We start from the raw sequence: 22,623 nt of genomic DNA, 5'->3' as shown, positions 1-22,623 counted from the left end.
GATGTGCCCCTATGTTACAATACATACGATTCGAGTCTGAAAACGGGCGACTCCCGGAGGCAGTTATCTTATTTGTTTACGTATTTCCCCGTGTTGGACGATGACGTGAACTTACAGTCTGCCTGTGACAAAAATTGGGGAAATTTCTTGACTTTCTGAACTGCGCAAATTATTGTTTATTTTAACTTACATTTCGAATGTTGTGTTAGGATCCTAATCTAAATTGACGATAATCATTGAGGATACAGCTTCGTTCTTTGTATTGTTTTGTGGATTTCGGTGCGATTTACAACACCTTTGTCGCTGCGGGACTGGTCGTACTGTTGTTCGGAAGGGTCGACACTTGACAGCTTTGTAAGGACAAGCTTTGTGCTTTAATATTTCAGTATTTGTACTTCACATATATTAATATATAGCACTTATCTCGTATGTAAATATTTCCTGCTTTTTCGGGTTTCCATTTCGAGTTTTATTGAGTGCGATGGTCGTATGCTTACTGCTTTGCGATCTGCAGTTTCGAATGATCGGTTTCACTTATTGTACGTGTTCCATTGTTTGCTAATGTTTTATTATCAGAAAGGCATAACAGTGCTGTCAAATTTTAAAGCGCAGTTGGAGAATCGAAGAATACATTATAAGATCATTCTGGATAAACATTGTTCTAACAGTCTAACGGTGCAAAACTTTTATCAGCGATACGAATGTACAAGTTAAATATTTTTAACTCAGTATAGCGGCGGCAATTTTTTTGCAGCTGCCTAGTGCTCTTTTTCTGGCTGTTTTTTTGGTACTAAACTGGACATTGGACCATCCGTAGTGCTAATGACATTATGGCCACCGGAATCATAAAAAAGCAGCTTCTGAAAGTGTTGTCCAGGTGGGTACTGGGTACACTGTATTACTGTATACAATTAACGGATTTAACCTGCTGTTGTCTGTATACATTACCTGCTTTTGTCATATACATTTCCTGCTTTCTTGATGATTTTGTGATCTGCTCCGTAAGTTGTCCGCCTAGCCCGATTTGTGTTTTTTTTTGTAGATTTACAAAAAATGTTGACCCGGATAAGGTGCAGTTCTCATCCCTTTCTCAAGCGTCGCTATCGGATTTAGTTCTTAACGAAACGGTCCTCACTGACATTTTGGACTTCCCGGTGTGGATGAAAATCAGCCGAGTAGTATGCAACCGAGTGACAATCCAAGTAAGTGGCTAATGTCTCAACCTTTTACATTCGTTATTACTTTTTTCAAGCAAAAAATCGATACTTCGTTTATGGTTAATGCAGTTATTTCATCGTTCTCTCAAATCATTGTCTTCCTGATTGACTCACGACCCGTGATTTTTATAGATACCATGGACGAATTTGTCATCTCAACCGATTCGCATCGTAAGTACCGTAGCTTGGAGTGAATTACAGTACTTAATGTTGCTATGTCATAATTATTATAAGAGCAGCAATATTCCACGCACTGTTTATTTTTAGTGGTGTTTCTTTTAAGTAATAAAATAAGTGAAGGATATTCTTTACTATGTAAATTCAAACCTAATTTTAGTACTCGTACAGGATTTTTCATTATTATTTTTAGGCTTTAGACGAAGTTTACGTAGATATGGAAACATGCAAAGAATTTCGGAAGCCTTCCGATGCTCCCACAGTGTACGTTTGGGTACCCCTGACTGAACCCGAACCTGAGACGTTAATAAATAATGTTATTTGCGCAAAACGGTATTTACAGAGCTACTTCGGGATATGGGAGAACGGAAATGGCTATGGATGGCATGCTCATCACTGTCAACATGATCGAAATGCATTTCCGCGCGCCCAGTTTTCACATGTCTTTCCAGGTGATTATGCGTTTTCACGCAACATTGGCACAACGTTTTCATTATGATTGCCTTTCAGATCAATAGGGTGAAGTGCTTCAGCACAACGTCAAATTACGACGGCACAAATGATCTCCGGTATGTGCGCTAGAGCGGAACTTCGAGTTATTCAGCTATTCAGTCGATTTCCTTTTATTTCCGCTGATTTTTTTTTCATCTAATGCCACCTTAAAAATAATATATACTGACATTCTATTCTTAATTTGACTTTTGGATAAAAGCGGCACCATCTTTGATTTTACACTTACTATTGTCCTTAAACGAATTTTAAAAATTTGTAAAACTGGCCTTTTTGCAGGATGACCAGAATCAAAGACGAAGCCAAAGATGCAATAATGGTTTTTAAGTGTATCGCATGGCAGACGCTTCGAGTAGAAGCCTCTTCGGGACCGGAAACTCAAGGATTAAATTCTTCATCGATTCGTTTTATTACTAACGGTGGTCAGGCCAGAATAGCTTTGAAAAAGAGCTTATCGTGTACGTTGATTGTAATTGAAGGCACTCCTTACAATTAACTTGCCGAATTGGCTTGTATGTATGTTATAATTTCTAGCTTGTGCTCTGCTGGCATCGAGATTGCAAATTATTATGGATGACCTCCTGTGGGTTTTGACGCCTACCCAACTGAAGGCGGCATTGCTGGTGTTGGAACAGATTAAAGATTTAGCAAAGCAGGCCGAGCTGCAGGAACGTGATAAGAAGGCTGCCAAGAAGCTTGATGTAAGTGAGCCAGGGGGTGCCGCCATTTTTCCTAAATTAAAGAGCACTTTTTCGTATTGTTTTCACAGAGTTCTTTGGATTTTAATCGAAACTCGAAAAAAGTTCCGATAAATCCTAATACTCCAGCTGGGAAAATGTCACAGTATTTCGATAAGATTGATATCCGCGAGACATCCTACCATTTCCACCTGGGAAAGCTGAACATGCATATTTGTGATGAACCACAAAGAAGCGACGCTGCACCTCCTAGAAAATATGATGATGCTGCCATTTTAGTCGAATTAACGATGTTGAAAGTCGATCATTATCCATTTCATATTCCGAGTAAGTATATTTCCTACTTTATGACTTACAGACAGCCTGACAGGAGCCTTAACGTTGTCAACAAAGTTTGCAAAATCTGACTTTTCATGGAAAATTATACTCCTGTAGGTATTGCTCGACGTCACTGGTTGACTTATCAGGAACCGACAGTCCAGTATTTGGATTGGCAGAAGGATATTTTGGGAGATTATGTCAGGAAAATAGGTGCTACTGTGTGATTGTAAAATAATTTTTATTTACATTGGAAAACTGGAAGTCACTATAATTTTTACAGAACTTTCGGTTCCGGAGTTGCCGGTGAATCCATTTAAAATCATGATGAATGCTTGCTGGGTATTTCGTTTGGAGGATTTCCGTATTAACAACATGACGACATTCCAGTCACAAAAATCCAGGGAAAATGATATCATTAATCTGTTTCCGTTCTGTTGCTCCACAAAGAAGCTGCTACATTTGCCAAAACAATGCGCAGCATTACATGCTGAATATATCGTTCATTACTTTCCGCAGGCGATGCCTTGTCCTCGTATGTAATGTGCTTGTTCTTGAGCTTTCCTCTGTTCTGCGTTTATTAGGAAGATCTGTTTTCCATTGCAGCTCCACCGCACATTATGTCTGTTTACTGCAATCCCCTGCAGGTGACACTCGATCCATCAACGTTGGATTGGTTTTCACTAATCTGCTCGGAGCTGATATTTAAAGATGTAAGGTCAAGTGTTGCCTTTGGATGGATTTATATATGGTACACCAGTTACGCTTTGTCGTAGTTATCCCCGGGAACGAAATTATCTGCTGACATGGTTCCTGATGTGGCTTGTCGATTCGAGACACTATTACCAAAGGTATTTATGCGAATGGAAAATACTTGATTTATAATTTGATACTTTGTCGAAGACTTAGTCTTAACGCATTAAGCTTCTGATACAGAAAAGAACATCAGAATTCTTTGGTACATACAGAACAGCCGAAGAATGTTTTAGTTCAAGACTAGGGACCTATTTGGCAGATTATCGGTGTCTGAATTTGATGGTGGCCGAACCATTTGAAATCAATTTACAATTAAAGAAACACTCCGTTACGCTGTTCATTGTAATATGTTGATGGATCACGAACTACAAAGTACTGTAACACAAGTGCAGGTCACTTAAAGTACGTATAGGAAACGCGCTTATAAAAGGATATTAACATTACTACACGTGGTTTGCGTAAATGGTACATTTCATTTACATTTTTCTTTTGCTTTGTAGATTATTTCTCCGGGGTCTCCTTTACATGCTTCGCATCCGTTTACGAAATGTCTGCAGCTGCAGAGTGGTCGCGTTATTATGACGAACACCGATATAGGACGTACGAGATCTCTTTCAGATAGCCTGTCTTCCATCGACAAGTACAACAGTGGCTTAGTCGACGACCGATCCTTTCCTAATTACAATGGTGATCCGGATGTATGTTTGTTTCTGGATTTGGCTAAAAATCTAGCGCAAAACCCACCTCTGCCGTACTCTGTCTGGTCTGCGACGACTGATCCAATGTGGATTGAATTTATCGATTTGAAATCTCCCAAATTACGTCCGATTCCTTTTCTGGATGCCATTCCTGTTACAGTATGGATGATTCCGTTGTTATTCGCATCGGATCAAATAACGCCTACGGCAGTGCTGATGCTGGTCGATATTTTCACCCCAATTATTAAAGCTCAAACCACAGCTGAAGGATATAACACGATTATGCATTGTAATGAAACAGCAATGAAGGTCTCTGAATCCATTGTCAAAATGTTGGCTCGTGATACCGTAGCCACCGAATCTTCCGCGCTGGTATTCCAGTCTGTCGCAATCCTTCCCAAAATAGAATTTACGTTGTTATTGGGTGCCAGCCAATCGCCTTCCGAGTCATTGGACAGGATTTCTGGGGACGGTCCGATACAGGAGAAAACGCCGGAGCCGCTACCGGCAGTTGCCCAGACTGCGGATAAAGCTTTTGACCTAGGTTCATTTGGGGAGAATGATATGGGGCAAAATTTGGGATCAAGCGAAAATTTATTCTTGAAAGATGGCGATTTTGATGCACGATCGATGCACTCGGTCGTCAGTGAGGCCAGTATAGCGGACATGAGCAGTTTCACCTTCGATGACCACTTACTGATCCCATCTGACAGTGAAGTCTCGGCGCCTGTAATTCCTGACAATTCGGCGCTGAGTCGTGGGAATTTGGATTTGATTTCCCCGACGAACAGAGCGGTTGTAAGGGTCTCTCTATTCATTGTTTTGCTATAGGCTAACAAACATTATTCTACGTTATGCTAGAGGCTGACCCTGTTGGTTGATTTGCTTCCGTTTTAGGTTCACCTCTTGGTTGTTGAAATCGAGAAATCAGAACTGACCTTGGCGAACTGGAAAGAATTTTTTGTTACGAAGCTGCGTCTTCTCCGAATTGGTACCAAAGAAAGCGGCGATATGGATTTGGAGGGCGCGAATGAGCGCTTTTATTCAAGTACGTGGTCAATGTGCTGGGAGATTGCTTTTAAAACGTTTGTGTACTATGAAAACCGCTAATATCACAGCGATATCGACTACTCTATTTGTTCATTGTGTCGTATTTTTCAGAAAATTCAGCAGAAGAGGAAATGAGCTTAGATACTCCCCCCACTGTTTCCTCGTCCGTCGTCGGGCGATTCCAAATTGAGCAGTTACCAAATGGGGAAGTGGAGCGCGAAGCTACGGTGCACTGTCAAGATTTGTCTTTCAGTATATCTTCCGATGCCGCATCGCAAATCGGATCATTTTTTGTGACGGACGTGGTTGGTGATCCTTTACCCTTGTTGTTACGACTCCAGAATTTCACCGTTGCGCTTACTGAAAAGATACCTCGGGATGTTCCTTCACCTCCTTTTACACTGAAAATACCTTTGCTGTTTTGTCAAAGAAGTCAGGACGGGATATTTGTGGTCGAACCAACAAAAATAGACAATAATGGTAAACCCAAATCAGAGTCTGGTTTATGTTGCTTGCTCCCAGCTTATTTGCTTTCCGCGACGAGTTAAGATCGTGCATGGCTATTCTTGTACGTTTTCTGACTTTATGTTAGCACAAACTGCACTGCAAAGTGCACTGCAGTGGTGAGCTGACCATGAGTCGACTGATTTGCATGTTTTTTCTTCTTACTTACTTGTTCTTTTTTGTTTGAAGCAGTATACACTATACAGTACACTGATACTGATGGTGAGAGCTATTAACAAAATTAATGCGTTTCGTTTACACTAGTATGCTTGCAGACCAAGCTAAGGAAAATGGAGTTGTGAACGAATCTACCTCTTCAATACAAGGAAGACTGTTCCGATTGGAAAAGGAACGGAAGGCTATTGAAGAAGAAATAAAATCTGTAGAGATACTGCTGCAACAGAATCAAGAGTCTAAATAATGCAAATATGTCTGTGATAGCCAATGCCCGGAGTATTGTATAAATTTTTTTGACATTTGTTTCGTTGGTGTACTAATAATGACGTGTGATTGCAGGTTTTTCACAGCCTTTTCTTCCATGATATAATTATCGCTAAAGAAAACATGCACCTTACTGCTGTTGAATGTTCTCTGTCAGTTCGTAAAATGATTATCCGGAACAGCATCCGTTAATGAATCACAAATAAAATAATCAAAGATGTGAATAAACACTTGTACACTAACATTTGTACTTACACATTTAACACTTACGATTAACAGTAAAAAATTATTCAATTGTCGCATCACAGACATCGCTCGTTCTGCAAAAACATAGCCAAATTAAGACCTCATTAACAGAGAAAAAGGGAAGCCGGAAAACGAAAATGCTGCAACAACAACGAAAACTACCTTCGACCCTTCTCATCTGGATTTGGTAGCAAGTATTCCAATGCAGTTATCTTCGAGCCACGGCTTGGTTACCCCCGTCGAGCCATACATCTCACATTTGACGACGTCGAATCCCGCCAACGTTACTTCACGCGAAAGCGACTCGACATCAAAGCCGTAAAAAATGTCGGGAATGTTGTCCACTAAATGCTTCCGGATATGGTTCTGCGATTTATCCAGCCAACCTGGCCACTCATCACCGCTGCTCTTCTTCTCTACGTATTTCTCGTACGCCTCTGGAGTGGCAATATGCACCAGGGTGTTGCATGTCAGACACAAAACACCACCTTTTTCCAGCCATAAATAAAATCGCTTCAAAACCGATCGAATGATTTCTTCGCTGGTTAAAAAGTGCATCCAACGCGCTGCCAGAATACCTTTGAATGAGGAATCGGAAAACGATAACTCCACGCAGTTTCCAGGCATCACTGTGAGACGTCCAGACAGATCAGCGGGAACAGACTGCTGCAGTTCTTGCAGCTGATCATTGTCCAGATCGTTAGCTAGAACGGAGCAGCCAGCTTCCAGTAGTTTCAAGCTGGTATATCCATAGCCGCAGCCGAGATCGGCTACAGGAGATGAGCTGGGCAGCTGCCGCATTAGATCCACGAATTCTTTGCAGAACGGATCCAGATATGGTAGCACCCAACCCTGCTTGTTTTTGGTGGAGCGCATTCGCAGATCTTCTTGATCCGAGTCTACACTGTTATCCGTTGCACCATTCATGGCTTACCGAGCTATGCAAAGGCTTTCGGTTTTGCACTTGCAGTTTCTCGCACTGGCAGGCTCTGCAAAACCTTTACAGTTTTACTCAGAATACTGCACACATGAAAAATCTGAATTACGTCAGCAGAGTGGAAACAGAACTGAATGATATGGATTATGGACAATCACACGGCACCGCCATATTTATTACGGTTACTTCCCAGGTTATTAGGTTTACGGTAACAGCTTACGGTTACTGCTTAGTGCTTACCACAACCAGCCAACAGGCCCAATACAAACACACATGGATCCCGATCAGCTGATCCACTTGACTCCCACAAAAAATCTTCTCCAGAGTCCAGTTGCAAATTGCAATAAACCGATTTTTCGAATAACAAACACTGGAAGTAACAGACCTGGAAACCAATTCCCAGCCAAATCAAGACGTCTGACCTTGAAGAAACAAAGCAGAACCAACGGCGATAAGTATATCGTACAGAAGTACTTATAAATAAAATGTATTCACTCGTCAGACATATTTCACGAATTACGAGTACATAGTACATAGTACTACATACCATGGTCAACAAATGCCTACAAACATGAAACAGTAGCAGTTGCACTGTTGCAGGCATTTGGTCAACAACAACTGTACCCGCCACCGCCCTTCTGTACTGCAGAACTACAAGTTTTTTCGTTTTCACCGAATCTGTATTTTGAACTTTTGTATTTTTAATAACACTGCGGTAGAGTTGTGGGTATATATATTGTACTAGGCTCCTAATCCTAACGGTAAGATCAAATTTTTCAAACCATTTTTTAAAAAAAAAACACCATGCTTGGTGTTGGAGTTAATATTAATGTACCTGGTGTTATTAAACAGTACGAGTACTTACTTTAACGCTATGTACGGTAGTTACGATCCTCATCCGACCTTGCAGGTCATACATATTCCTTGTTTCTTATTCGATTTCATTGCATTGTTCGTATGCATTATGTAAGTATGCATAAACAAATCAACGGAACTCTTTAATCAGCTCGACATCGGCAATTATAATGTTTTTTTTCTCGGCCATTCGGTTTCCCGGTCGGCATTCTCGGACGCTTACAAATAACCGGAAGTGGTTCTTCTGTTCTGGTTTTTACTGTTACTCTCCGCGTCCGATACAGCCAAGATCGCATCTATTTCCGGTTCCGCGTATTTTCTATTACTTCGCCATTCGTGGATTTCCTTGATGAACTCGACAGCCGCTTTCTGGACGATGCGCGAGTTTAATTCGCTTCGGACGCTGCGCACTAGCTCGACAACATCACCAAACGTGACACCGGAAGTTGTCTGTGCATTGCGGGTATCGGGTGGAATAAATATTGTCTTTCCATAATCAATTTGTATCTCCAGTGATTCGGCTTTACTGCCAAACACGGTTTCCTCCATAACTTTCTGCAGTCTGGATTCTCCCATCTGCTGTTTAATGGCGGAAGTGTACATAATTCCTGCCGACAGCGCTTTTGCGCACTGATGCAGACATCGCGAAATAATCTGACGTTTTTCCAGCTCATACGTGTGAAAAATGTCGCTTTTGTTACCAATTAGCCACAGCTTTTCCGGTACAATGATTTCATTTTGGTTGTCCCGCCGCGAGTCATTTCCGTCGTGCAGGCTGTGCCCGGAAATGCAACTAATAAAAGTTTCAAATATACTGATGATCACTTCTGGACGCGACAGATCAAACACTAAAAACACCGCGAATTCGCTTGGGTTTTGCCCGTTCACCACACTTCTCCACAGCTCCTTCATCTGGGGACATGACCCGAGCTCCCAAATGTTAGCCGTCTGGACTTCGTCGTCGTTCTGCTTAATGGCAAATGAGTAGCTGAGGCCGACGGTTTCGGTAATAACTGCAGCGGAATTGTTAGGCTGACATCGCTGAATGATTGTACTTTTCCCGGCACCTTTTCCGCCTAGAATCAGTAAATTCCGCAGTTTCTCTTTGGGAAAAGGTTTGACAATATCTTCGGAATTCTGAGATTGCAGATTTCCATTTGCTAAAGCAGCGGCACAGTCCCAGATGTCCATTAAGCCAGTGGTGTTGCCCTTTCCAAAAATCGGACGCGTTAATGCACTGGGTTGGTCCATTTGAATCTAAACCGCTGCTAGCACAAAAGGTAATCCAGAAAAAGCTTGGAAATGAAGCTGTTGTAAGCAGAAAACTGAAAGTAGTCTAGGAAGCAACAAAATGGGTTGCAGGAAAGTGGAGTTTTCTCATGTACGTTTGCTTCAGCGGACTGCACAGATCAAAGCGAAAGGTTCCGTATCATATCGATGCCCATGTCAAAAAATTCAGTGAAAACTGTTTCGCAAATATAACTAGATACTGGGAAAAATTTGTCCATGTGTAAGCATACAACAGATACATACAAAAAAACACAAAATGGATCTGATTTGCAGTCGATAAAATTCTTGTAGTCAATGTGTCTGCGAATAAATCGATAAATGAGAACACTTTCGGGTGCCACCCTACTCGTAAAGACACTTAAGTGCATCACTGCGCATGCACCGGTAGGTACCGGTGCATGCTTATAATGGTCAGTACCGCCGGTACTGTACCGGCGCTAGGTACCGCTACACCTGCATTATACGTTTAGCGTATAGTAAGCTTTTCAGAGCATCATATTTCAGAATCAGGATCATAAAGTAATGGAAAGAAACGCCTGGCCTGTCATCTCTGGGTTGCGGAAACTAAAAACAAAAAATCATGGTTACGTTAATTAATTACCCGAGTACTAGTAGTACGATACCATGCGAAAGGGCATGGTATCGTATGAACTACGAATTAAGTACGTTAAACTTGATACTATCTGAGAGAACAGTGTTAGTCGCTTATAGCGACGCGCAAATATGAAACTCTTACGGTAATAAAGTCAAATATCTGAAAAAAACTAACGCCCAAAAGTTTACATCAATTTTTAGATACGACCTTTTGGCTTTTGCTTGTGAAAAAGATTGTCGCTGGATATTACGTGTACAGACATACTCCCAGTGCACTACATCATGATTGCGCAATAAATTTTTTGATGCTGAAAATGATCACTTAAGCCAGCACTCAGCACGGAGTCAACAGTACTTTAGCAGTAACGTAGTGACACGTACGCATGCGATGGCCCATGTCGCACGCGGTTGGAATGCAAATCTTCAAAAAATCATAACTTTGTTAATTGTCGCGTTAAATTTTTATACAAAGGCTTAAAAACCACAGAATAATACATACTAGTAGGCAGAACAAGTGGTTTTTCGTTTTTCTTTTACAGTTACGCACTGTGAGCCTATGCAGTTAGCATAGTTGTCTATGGAGGACTCATTTAAGATTTCTCATAGGCGGCTATGCTAACCACGCATGCTCACAGTGCGTAACTGCAAAAGAAAAACGAAAAACCACTTGTTCTGCCTACTAGTATGTATTATTCTGTGTTTTTTAAGCCTTTGTATAAAAATTTAACGCGAAAATTAACAAAGTTATGATTTTTTGAAGATTTGCATTCCAACCGCGTGCGACATGGGCCACCGCATGCGTACGTGTCACTACGTTACTGCTAAAGTACTGTTGACTCCGTGCTGAGTGCTGGCTTAAGTGATCATTTTCAGCATCAAAAAATTTATTGCGCAATCATGATGTAGTGCACTGGGAGTATGTCTGTACACATCAGACTTGGCCCATCTTTTGGGTGAGGTGAAAATTTTCCCCATTTTTCCCAGCCCATCTCACCTTTTAGGTGAAAATGAGGATGAGGTGGGAAAGAGTCACAGATGGGGTGAGATGGGCTGGGATTGTTGAAAGATGTGATGGGATCAAGAAAACAAATAAAAATAAAAAATGGTGATATCTTCATCTGTTTTTCAGGGTAGGAGCATGTAAAAATGCACCATTCGAGCTCCAAAAACAAAAACTTTTCCGCGCTCCGCGCGGATTTTATTAGTAAGTAAACATATTTTCTTGAGAACCAAAATTTTTTTTCGCCCGGCAACTCTATCGTATGCGGAAAACTTGCAAAATTAGCGGCGTTGAGCCTGTAAAAAATGGGGATGAAGATGAGGTCGAAAAGGTGAGATGGGCTGAAAATTTGAGTAGCCGGAGATGGGCTGGGCTGGGAATTAAACTGTGAAGGTGGGGGTGGGATGAAAGTGGGAAAAGCGAAAATGGGCCAAGTCTGGTACACATCTAGATATCTCCGACCGCCAGAGGCGGTAGTTATCTACAGTTTGTCGTTTTCGCTTTCCTACAATTCCAACCCAGATGGTTTTAAGTTTATCGCTGCTCTACAGTAGAGTTTATCGCTGCTTGCCACTTTGCAAGTACTTTTTAGTTTTTGATCCTGGACAAAATGGACTCTGCAGTTTTTCCAGTATTTTTTAAATAACAAGAATGTTAGTTTTGAAGGCTGAGGCTCGCACGGAGTGCAGTGCCAGCTGTGTATCTGATTTGGGATTCTTGTTGCTGTTTGATCAAGATGAAAGCTGAATAAAACACGACATCGCCCACGCTACGGGACCGAGAGGGCAGAGTTAAGCTTGGGAGCATTATAAGTGCACGAAGGAAGATATTTACGTGATATCATGGCTGGACGGGCGACTTCTCCAAATAGCAGGCGCGCACGACCAACGGCGGAGGACGGAGACCAGCGACTACCGCGCGAAATGATTGCAGAGGACCTGAACGACGATGAAGTGTTCTTTCTCGATGAGGACGATTTTCACACGGTCTTCCAAGATGATTACTACGCCCGCTTAAATGTTGATCACAACGTAAGCGATCCATTCAGTGTGGCGCGAGCGGTTATAAACCGATTGTCAAATCTTTTTAAAAATGATCCTGACGAAATGGTCTGGTGCTCAATTTAGGCATCACAGGAGGAGATCCGAAACTCTTATCGAAGGCTAAGCAGACTTTTGCATCCCGACAAGCATACGGAGCCATGGAAAAAGTCACTCGCGGAGAATGCCTTCAATAGTATAAATGCCGCCTACGAAGGTAAACCGTGCTCACGATTCTCTGTGAAATTGGTTTTTACTGTTTATCGTTGTGCCTTGTTGAAGTATGCAGCATATGACAGGAAAGTCCAAATATTCTTGCATCAGATCTGCTCCCGTCAATTACGCAGTATCCCGGTGTTGATTTTATGGTTTCTTTTAAATTTTGAAATTTACAGAGTTTTATCTTGCTTGAGAATTATACAGCTTGGAGTTTTGTTGTTCCGTATGGTAATTAGGTACTATTTTTGTTAGCTCGATAGTATTTTCAAAATTATTATGATTTGCTGGGTCAGGTGTGGCATTGTATTTTCAGTTAGCTTTTAAATACGTAAATAAGAAGACATAATTAACCATCTTTCAATAAAAGATGCTCTCATTCTGCGTTTACGATTAGGTTACGTATTGAAAGCAAATTCTTTTTATAGTAGGTGAATTGGGTGTTAACTGTACTCGCGTGTTTCTCACTCTCTGGTAGTGCATTTTGTTGATTTGTTCCGTGGTGGATTTCTTTGATTTCTTTGAATAGTTTTAAGGGATCCGTACCGAAAATCACTTTATGACGCATGTGGCGCCAGCGGGACTGTTAGCGATTTGTGGCAGGTTAGAACCACTTTCCATGGGCAGCAGTCTGGACATGTGGTTTTCCAGATTCTTGATTATGCTCTTAATTTTTTCTAGGTTGTCCCGGTCGACCCGGCTAACCGGAAAACCTTAGACGAACTAAAAGAGGAACGAGAAAAGCGTAAAGAAAAAGAGTCAACCAATCCTCACAATGAAATGTCCATGGGATTGGATGTGACAGATCTGTTCGAACGACGGAACCGTGACACAAAAGATTATGGAATACAAAAGTACGTCTGTCAGCAGCCTGACAGTTTTGAATATTTTACTTCGCTGTTTTATTTTTTCGGTTTGCAAATTACGCTATTTTACATTATTTTACGTTTGTACATAAAGAACGTTTTCTTCGAATTCCGGAAGCATTTGGACTTTTATTTGCTGAAGTTTTCGTATTTTTTTCCTAAAACTCAACTTTCTGCTTGACAGCTATATACCACATGTAGAAATCACGACGCTATCAACTGTCCAGAGTATCGAAGCACCGTGGCCTCAAGTGGATAGATTTCAATTGTTTTCTAATGTGAATTACGAGCGTGGAACCGGAGGAGGCATGTTTGGTGTGGAAATGAATAAAACTTTGTCGGAGACTGTTACCGGTGATGTGCGTGCATGTTGCTAGAATTACCTGTATAAATTTCCTGAGACCAGTGCTAATCCATTGATACCCTGCTTTGTAGTTCAAAGTTATGACAGGTCCGAGTCGAGGTTTGGTAGCACATCTAAAGTTGAACAAACGACTAGATGCTGGAAAGTGAGCGCCATTTTGTTATCTTTTGAAAGAAAAAATCTCTAATTTGTTGCAATAAATTTATCTTGTAGGTATATTTCACTTAGCGCATTTTCTGCCTTTTCCCGATTCGGAATGATGCCTTTGATGGAAATAGGTAGAACTTGATTGGTACCATATATGATATTCTGGGTAGACGTTCGTGACTGTGCGTGTAGCCTATGGATCAAATCTTGGAAAACTCGGAAATGGGCGGGTTATTGTGCGTGGCACCACACGGGTGGTGAATGTGGTAACGAGAATTGACAAGGACTTTAAAGATAGCAGATTTTCTGTGACGTCAGAGGTAAGCAGTATAGGATCTAACGCGCGATGATATTCGTGTGAAATGATGCTGTAGATTATGTTATGGAAAGAGTTAGAAATTAATTTTTTGTTGTAGATGAGTCCTGATGACGTCGTGTTGGGAATTACATACTCGCGAAAACTCCCGTTGGCACATGAACCGAAACTGTCTATTGGTTTGAAGTACGTTGTTTATTGAGTATAAAATATACAATGAATTTGTATATATATATTAGTGGATGTTAATGAAAGTTACCATTTCAGAACGGGATTTCGAGGCGTGACCCTGGAGTATGGAGTTTCCAGACGTGTTAGCAAATATAATCAGCTTGCCGCCAGTATGGCTCTTGCCCTTCCCGGTGGAGTGACTTTACGCATAACGTAAGTTTTATATAGAGACTTTTTTGTTGGCACCAACCTTTTTCAAAATTTTGTGGATTTTTTCGAAACTTTTTGAGCGCATTTATTCCTAGCTGATTTAACATCAGTCGGAAAAGTTCTGTAATGAAATCATGTTCCAGGTTCCAGCGATCGAACCAGGCATTTTCCTTTCCTATTCTCCTCTCTCATGATATCCTTCCAGCACCGGTGTTCTATGGAACAGTGACCCCTCTCCTGCTGTACGCTTGTGTGAAATCTATATATTTCATCCCTCAGTGGAAAGCGTATGTCACCGAGTAAGTTTACATTTAAGCTTGAAATAATACATTTTACTGACAGTTTTTATTTGGTAGACGTTTACGGTCAAAGCGAAATTCTTACCGGTCGGGATTAGAAGAGAAAAGAAAAGAATATGAAAATTTTGTAAGTACCGATTCGTTCCAAATTTTTCTTAAGTGTTATTGTTATATTCCATTGCTCATTAGTTGAAGCTCATGATCGATAAATACGAGGATTTAATAAATTCGGAAGGACTGTCCAATGGCCTTGTTATCGACAGAGCAGTGTACGGAAGATTCGATGATTTTCAACCGTAGGTCGTGCCTGCTTGAGATATTTATGTACATACTGAGATATTTACTGTACTGTTGAATGTAATTATTTTCTTGGTGGTTACATTCCATTAGGACCATGGATACAATAGACGTCCATGTTCAACTACAGTGTTTGGTCAGAAATCACCAGTTAGATCTACCCGCTTTGTCGAAGGTCTGTTGAAGATTTCGAATGATGAGAAAACATTTTTATCGCACTTACTATGTAGATTGGCGTTCGTTATGTATCATGTATGTACATATAGATACTTTGTATACTATAGATAGTTCATTATATTTATGCTTATTCGTTACGCTTGGCTGTGATCTGTTCGCACTTCAGTGCATGAATTTCGTTTCTTTTTCTGGATAGACGGATTTACCCGGTTTTTACGATCCATGTATTAGTGAACGGAAAAGATTACAGATCCATTATATTTTTGGAGGAAAACATCATTTAGTTCAGGTCATGGATGACGAGGCGTTACATTTGCCTTCACCCGGTATAGCTACGTTATGACATTACCCTAAATTATTTGCTATGCTGCGATACGAAGATTAATGTACACTGTACAGTTGAATTTTATTTCATGGATACTTTCATCTGATAGTGGTATTTTCGGTAGAATGGCTGGTGCTCAGAAAAATTCGATATGTGAAAAACTGGAAATCTATAATTGGCATTGGTTGTTCTTTTAGAACATCTTGTTGTCGGCTAAGGAAAAACTTGCCTCACCGCCTGCGGAAGTGATCAAAGCTGTGCATGTTTATGTGATATGTCATCTTGCTCCAATGAATTTTTTTCATGGACGTCTTTGTTTGAAGGGTGATGTGTATTATATTAGTGCAGTGCAATTATGTTCATTATTTCTGACCATGAGTGTTGTCAGAAGACTCAGCATTAACTTTTTAAAGTTTTCGGATTGTCGGCACTCGGCGGTCGTGAGCTATCCTTTTCTTTTTGTGGTGCAATAAAGCCAAAGAATGAAGTCAATGAGCGTAATATGTATGCAGGAAGGGCTTTTACATTAATAATTTTGGAAATAGCCTACCAATTGTTAGTATATACACTATACATCACAGCCTTACACATTACATTATCCTGCTACGTAGAATATGGAATAACCTGATACCGAGTAATCTTTTAAGCTCGGCATACAACATGCACCATGTTTGCATTTCGCATGGACTGATTGAAAGTTTTTATGTACAGACACCTATCACCAAATCAAAAGGAACAAGCCAAAGGTTCAGGAAGATCATGATGAACCTATACACGATAAAAAGAAGGGAGCGTTCGTTATAAATAAACAATCTAAACCGGGAATAATGTGAAACTAACACTAAACTCACACAACTGGCAATACTTGAAAACTTTGGAAAAAATATCCGTGCAGGCACAGAAGATCGCAAAATGCAATAGCGTAAGCCTGACAAAACGTCGCGGAGCAATGAAACAATGCCGACAGCGGCCCGATACAGGCCAGATCACGCATCCGCATAGTCATGGAAAAAAAGTGTTCAAAGATCTTCGCCCTCTTCCAAGCACTCCAGTTGTTCATTAAGAGATCCGGCAACTAACACAGTGGAATGTCGAGGACGCCGCGGTTCTTGCTCGCTCATTTCATCCAGTCGGTATTTCAACGTATCTTTTTCCTGGGTAAGCAACATTGACTGACGCCGGAGATTTCGCAGCTCATCTTCCTTTTCTGCTAGTAGAGTACGAAGGTCCCTAGAATAATGCAAAATGATTTGTGGCAGCACCCAACACAGCAATACGCTGTACAAAAGACAAAACTTTGACCAACAAATACGATATAAAAATCATGTCTGTATCAAAGTCGATTTAAAAATTGAGTACTTCAGTACTTGACTGACTACGTTTATAAACAGCTCACCGTTCGACTGCAGTGCATTTGTCTGCTTTTACTTGCAAACTAGTGATATCAATTGACTGGCGTTTCAATTCCGCTTCGCACAACTGATGCCGCTCCACAATACTTCGCGCATCTTCCAGCTCTTTCTGCAGCTTCCGGATTTCTTCGCCTTTCAGCTCTGCGACGGCGCGCCAACTTTCCGCTTCATTTATTTTTTCTTCGATTTTCTTCTGCAGGAGAATCACCTCCTCCTGGGCTTTCTCCAAATCTACATGTCGTTTCTTTTTAACAGCAGAGAAATCTTTTTTAATCGCTTCTCGTTCATCCAGCACTTTAGTAAGTCGGTCTTCCGCATTTTGAGCCTTTTCAAGAGCAGCCGCCGCTTGTGCCCGGAAATCGGCAAGTTCAGACAGGGTCTGCTCGCGTTCATCCATCATCCCGCGCAGCTGCTCGCTCTGCTGATCACGTTCGACTTGCAGCGCTGCATTAGCATCACATACACGCTTTTGCTCAGTGTATAATCCATCACACTGCGTGCGCAAGTCGTCCACCTGCATTTTGAGGCTTTCGAGTTGTCCAGATGAGCTGTTATGAGATTGGGTCAACTGCTGATTCTCGGCCAACAAGACCTCTTGTTTACTGTGAGTTGCCTGCAATTCCTGCAATGTCGCGTTATGCTCTTCGGTCAAATTTTCAAGTCTTTGCTGAACTGCTTCTTTCTCGCGAATAGTCATGGTCAGCTCATCGGAGATCAGCCGCATCCGTTCCTCCAGAGACTGGATCTGCAGGAACAGCTGAGAGTCGCTGGAAATGGGTGGGACATTTTCCACCGGTACGTCGCCCTCCCCAATAATTTTGCAAGCATCCGTTCCGGGTGTGGACGGCGCTTTCTCGGGTGGGTGACCATCCATCTGAATAAAGTCAACCATAAAAAGTTAAGTATTTCCCATGACCTCATAGCTAAGCACTAAGAAACCACCGCTGTGGTAATTCAACCATACAGCAAATGTTTAATCATATTTCAATTTACATTAAATAAAATACTGCTACTCACTGGATCCAATCATCCAATCATATACTTGACAAAATTCTTCCTCGTATAAATCAATTTCCGCTAATATACATGATAGTGAGGAGTTTTATTATATTATCAAGCGAGCGAGCGAAGCGAGCGAGCGTTTTTAATTATTATTATTATCGCACTACAGTAGCCAACTCCTTTTGATGGAGATCTATATGTAGGAGTACAATAGCACAAAGAAATATGCAATTGAGTATGTAAGACAAAAGCAGTTCTGAAGTTTTGCTCGCCATTGTTCTACCTTGGTGTTGCTGTCGACACCCGATTTAGACATTTGGACAGGATACTTTGGTCGTGCCGGCATACTAGTAGAAACCGTGTTACGGCCGGGTTGATGGCCAATGGTTCTGGAGGAGCCATGATCCGATGGTTCGGCACGAGCAGTTTCTCGTAACCGGCGCGTAAGTGTTCCTGTAAACAGTGGGTGTTATTGTTGTCGTATTCAAATTTTGGTGGTACCATCTGTGTGTGTTCTTACGTGTACGAAAATACAGAACACGTTAGAATGTACAACAATAACGAACCGGAGTACGTAAGTGCTCCTACACAGGATAAAAAGGAGAAAATATAGCGTAATTCATGCAACTACCGACTTCAGATACTGTAAACCCGAAAGAATGTAACATATTTTTATCATCAAAATCAGATTAATTTTTTATTGGTATAATTGTTCAAGAAATGCTTTTCCACACAATGTGAATACTAATTCAGTCGAATAAATTTGGCAAAAACATTTTTGGAGCGTAGTGACTTCACGTTTTGAAACGTTAAATTCACTAGCACTGACGTCTTTTAACTTTTTGTGCACGAAAACGAAACTAGGGACCGGTATAAAGAGAAAACTGTAAAAGAAACCTAAGCAAATAGCCATACGCGCGAGGCGCGCATGCCATTATTATCATCATAACACAATAAAATAATCGCATGAACTTCGTGTTACCAGTTAGTTACACGTTACATCAATCTGCTGAAAACCAAATTTTTTCGAGTGATTGATAAAGAAAGTACAGAAGTATTCAGAGCGTTTATACTTTTAGGAATTCAAACGTACAACAGAAAAGATGCAAATCACTAACGAGAAACGTTAACACACACCGACACTCATCTAACAAGCCAAGGAAATCTCAAAATAACAGATGCTGATGACATTTGTTTAGGTAAGTATTTGTATAAACCACTTATGGCCTGCAAAACCTTAAACCTTGCGCATCAAGCGCGAAATTCTATACGATAGTCCGTTTTTTCGTATCGAGTCAGCAGCAGTTCAATTCGTAAATCAGTAATGAGAAAAAAAGGAAATGGTCGATCTAAATAAATTCATTAAATGCTGCTCCAACTATTTCTGGTGCTATTGTTGTAGGTTATTGTTTATACAATCTCTCCAAGACTTCTTGCGATCACCATTTGGTGTCTTTATAAACAACTGGGAAAGCATCTATAAAAATAAGCAAAACTCGGCTCAACCGAGTTACAAAAATAATCGAACTACTGTACATCGGAAAGTATCGAGTCTCAAAGACGCCAAGCGCATTGATCGGATATCCGTCTGCCGTTTCAGAGCCATTAGCGCGATATTTCACTGGGACTTACACGACGTATTGATTTTTTTAAAAAGTATGAAGCTCAATTTTCCCAACTAACGAAGGGCATCAACAAAAATCCAAAAATCAATTCTTAAAAATCGGGTAAACTACGCTTTTGGCGGATGGTGTGACTGCTGAAGAATAATCTGTACTCATACGGAACGGTCGGTTAATTTGATGCAAAACCATCGATCGGCTGATTTGATGCAAAATTGTTTTAATGCAAGCTAAATAATAAGTACTTACATACTTACTATAGTGTGAAATACACGGCTATAGTAAGCTCCTGTAATAAAAAAAAAGCTAATACTTCAAACCACCACTGAAATAGTAAGTAAACTAATCTATTTGTCTGAAAAATTTTCCACTAATACAACAAAGATAAATATTATAATAATTACAATTAACTACGGCTTACAAGTTACCAGTTATGGTTAGTGCATGCTTGGTAGCATATGTTCCAACTCACCCGGTGCAGCAAGTCTCGATCTGATGATGCTTCCTGACGAATCCAGTTTTTTGGCAGATTTATCAGACAAATTACCACCATCAAAGTGAACAGGCGAAGCACTGTGTGGAGAAGAGGATGTCCCACGAGAGGATACCGGTTTGCGGGCTGAACTGGTTATACTTCGGGATAATCCCTCAAGGGATGGAACTTCTAAGCAGAACACAAAATGATCCGTCTACAACCAAATATCTTGATATTCCAGCATCTCTCACCATCAGAATTTTCCTTAGCCAGCTTCTTAGTAGGCCGGGGTGCTGCTTCTTTGGTTAACGTCTGAGGCTTCTTTTTAACAGTCGAACGTGGTGGCGGCATAAGCGTCGATGATGTAGACACGGCTAAATCAGCGTTTTTCGAAATTCCACGGGTGTTCGTATCTGGATCAAAATAGTATATTCCGCTACGCTGCAGGTTTATTACTGGCGTATCAAGGATTTAACTGGACATATAAAATTCCGTCGAAAAGCTATCATGTACAAATAATAACGCGCCAACTTCGCTCTGACATCGAAATAAAAAGTTACCATAAACTGCGCGCGTCAGATAAGCCGAGCAAATTTGCATTGGAAAAGCGGAGCGGTTATAAGCAACCAAGCGCAACTAGATAGGGTAAACGATCTTCATAAAATCCATTCAGATTGCAAATTGTTTAACTTTGATCAAGACCACGAAAAACCGAAACGCTGTCGTTGCGCACAATTCTACACATTCAAACCGGCATTTACAGACCTGAACCTGGTTAATCAACCTGACGCTCATCACGCAATAGTCATCTATCATATTTCTTAGCCAATTTTTTATTAGGTTGTCCATCTTGCAGATATTCTGGTTGTATATAGCAATTGATAAACGGGCCGTATTCTGTTTAATGCTGCAGTTACTGTATACAATTCAGAAACTGCATCACACAGCTCTGCACCCACAATCGATCGTTCTATTCAGATATTTTACAAAGTCTATAAAGACCATCAGAACGAGTGAACTGGTGGGAGCCATTTGTCACTTTCAAAAGCGTGCTTGCGTTATTGCAAATTATAATTGCCTGCAATGCAATTAAGTGGCAACAAACGCAACATAATGCACTGTGCTCGCATGAACGATTTGCTAGAATCACTTGAGATAAGATTATAAGCAGTTCGTTTACTTTTAAGTTAGCGACAGGTTAGTCGCAAAATGACAACCGAGTACATCGTTCAACTTGAATTCCAGCAAGTAAGTCCCCTAACGCCACTAATGCAGCAACAGCTAGGGCAGATTCACTTCAGCAGCTGCAACTCATCATGAAATAAATACTAATCTAATTCTGGTTAACAAAACAAAAATCTATGTTTTATATTAGACATAATAATTATGCGGCTTATCGCTTATGCCAACCCCATAACCACATTCCAGTAATCGCAACACTCAACGATTCAACTGCAACGATTAACATCACGAAGTCGAATTAGCTGCAATTACTTTATTCAGCTTATTGTACAAAAAGCAAATTCCGCAAATCGCAAGCAGAGAAACTGAAAACACTCTGAAAAGTCTTGCAATCCTACTCGAAGATGCACGTTTTAAATGGCTTCTCTCGATCAGCAATCTGCGATATTATTATTACACTGTAAACATTGTGTAGAAATTATAATTATAACTTGTAAGGTTTTTAACCAAAATTTTTTAAATATTATCAAGCATTACTGTAATTATTACTGTAATTATTAATTATTACGCTGTGAAACTGCATATATAAACATCTTACTGCTTACATGAGCCTTTGTCCGAAGATTTTTTGGCAGAATGCAAACTAAACGCAGATGAACGCACTGTCCCTTGGAGCTGGGGAGAAGGTTTAGAGCGTGCAGACATTTTTCCAGCCTAGATAAGCGTGACATAAGCAAAGTTCTAAAACAAACCCAGCACTTAAATGTCACGAACCTTGTGTAAACGAGCGCATCCAGATGAAGGATTTCACCGTATACACACTTTTGAAGCACCACAATCAATAATCCTAGCAGATTGTAATCAGCGTTGAAGGCTGACTTTTTCTATCTCCCAGGCGATCACAACGGCAGCATCTTAGTTATAGCATATGTGATGTTTCGAAGATTTGGAAAATATCTTCACTTATCACGTAGAAAAAATAATTCTGAAACCTTAACTCGGGTGTAAATTTGTAACTGATCCAAATCTCCAGGGTTGACAGTGCGTAATTAAAGAGATTCTGCAAAAAAAGCTGACGTAGGGAGAGAGCAGCTCTCAAAAAACTCAACTGTCAACTTCGGACAAAACCAGACCCCAACCGAAATCCAATGAAGTTGTAGGAGGCGGACCTATGCAAACTGGTTGCCGTCGACACCGTCGCAAGTGAATCG

At 40.7% G+C, this 22,623-nt stretch overlaps 5 protein-coding genes across 7 annotated transcripts; 2 read left to right on the top strand and 3 right to left on the bottom strand.

The window, feature by feature from the left end:
- Positions 1-35: 35 nt before the first annotated feature.
- Positions 36-6,584, top strand: LOC129583787 (bridge-like lipid transfer protein family member 3B). Of its 2 annotated transcripts, none has more exons than XM_055475756.1 (18): positions 36-354; positions 818-877; positions 1,043-1,202; positions 1,350-1,388; positions 1,588-1,658; positions 1,738-1,846; positions 1,905-1,963; positions 2,184-2,362; positions 2,439-2,605; positions 2,674-2,929; positions 3,038-3,133; positions 3,204-3,455; positions 3,527-3,633; positions 3,697-3,771; positions 4,177-5,172; positions 5,272-5,422; positions 5,536-5,904; positions 6,204-6,584. In XM_055475756.1, the coding sequence occupies exons 2-18, from the start codon at positions 831-833 to the stop codon at positions 6,347-6,349; spliced, it is 3,279 nt and encodes a 1,092-aa protein (XP_055331731.1). In that variant the 5' UTR covers positions 36-354; positions 818-830; the 3' UTR covers positions 6,350-6,584. The 2 variants fall into 2 exon arrangements, with proteins under 2 accessions (XP_055331731.1, XP_055331730.1); XM_055475755.1 differs by having other exon boundaries at positions 38-354; positions 755-877.
- Positions 6,531-8,081, bottom strand: LOC129583790 (uncharacterized). Its single transcript, XM_055475759.1, has 2 exons — positions 7,793-8,081; positions 6,531-7,604 (listed from the first exon to the last, which is right to left on the bottom strand). The coding sequence occupies exon 2, from the start codon at positions 7,540-7,542 to the stop codon at positions 6,790-6,792; it is 753 nt and encodes a 250-aa protein (XP_055331734.1). The 5' UTR covers positions 7,543-7,604; positions 7,793-8,081; the 3' UTR covers positions 6,531-6,789.
- Positions 7,839-10,101, bottom strand: LOC129583789 (cytoplasmic dynein 2 light intermediate chain 1-like). The gene is made up of 2 exons (XM_055475758.1): positions 8,418-10,101; positions 7,839-7,974 (listed from the first exon to the last, which is right to left on the bottom strand). The coding sequence occupies exon 1, from the start codon at positions 9,656-9,658 to the stop codon at positions 8,627-8,629; it is 1,032 nt and encodes a 343-aa protein (XP_055331733.1). The 5' UTR covers positions 9,659-10,101; the 3' UTR covers positions 7,839-7,974; positions 8,418-8,626.
- Positions 10,102-11,824: 1,723 nt separating this feature from the next.
- On the top strand, positions 11,825-16,206 carry LOC129583621 (dnaJ homolog subfamily C member 11-like). The gene is made up of 16 exons (XM_055475500.1): positions 11,825-12,322; positions 12,419-12,548; positions 13,077-13,150; positions 13,229-13,401; positions 13,598-13,772; positions 13,849-13,922; positions 13,991-14,055; positions 14,117-14,244; positions 14,341-14,426; positions 14,508-14,624; positions 14,765-14,920; positions 14,978-15,047; positions 15,110-15,216; positions 15,311-15,392; positions 15,591-15,720; positions 15,917-16,206. Exons 1-16 carry the CDS (start codon positions 12,134-12,136, stop codon positions 15,934-15,936), a joined length of 1,776 nt encoding a protein of 591 aa, XP_055331475.1. The 5' UTR covers positions 11,825-12,133; the 3' UTR covers positions 15,937-16,206.
- Positions 16,207-16,391: 185 nt separating this feature from the next.
- LOC129583622 (myosin heavy chain, striated muscle-like) lies at positions 16,392-22,560 on the bottom strand. Of its 2 annotated transcripts, XM_055475501.1 has the most exons (7): positions 22,187-22,560; positions 22,018-22,126; positions 20,482-20,643; positions 20,228-20,419; positions 18,417-18,586; positions 17,116-18,005; positions 16,392-16,949 (listed from the first exon to the last, which is right to left on the bottom strand). In XM_055475501.1, exons 2-7 carry the CDS (start codon positions 22,115-22,117, stop codon positions 16,739-16,741), a joined length of 1,725 nt encoding a protein of 574 aa, XP_055331476.1. In that variant the 5' UTR covers positions 22,118-22,126; positions 22,187-22,560; the 3' UTR covers positions 16,392-16,738. The 2 variants fall into 2 exon arrangements, with proteins under 2 accessions (XP_055331476.1, XP_055331477.1); XM_055475502.1 differs by lacking the exons at positions 22,018-22,126; positions 22,187-22,560 and adding an exon at positions 20,996-21,251.
- Positions 22,561-22,623: the final 63 nt, after the last annotated feature.

The sequence above is a fragment of the Paramacrobiotus metropolitanus genome, unplaced genomic scaffold (assembly GCF_019649055.1).
Source record: "Paramacrobiotus metropolitanus isolate TYO unplaced genomic scaffold, Prichtersi_v1.0 Parri_scaffold0000011, whole genome shotgun sequence".
Classification (NCBI taxonomy): Eukaryota; Metazoa; Tardigrada; class Eutardigrada; order Parachela; family Macrobiotidae; genus Paramacrobiotus; species Paramacrobiotus metropolitanus.
The sequence above is the reverse complement of the archived record's forward strand: the minus strand, read 5'-3'. Positions and strand labels throughout refer to the sequence as shown.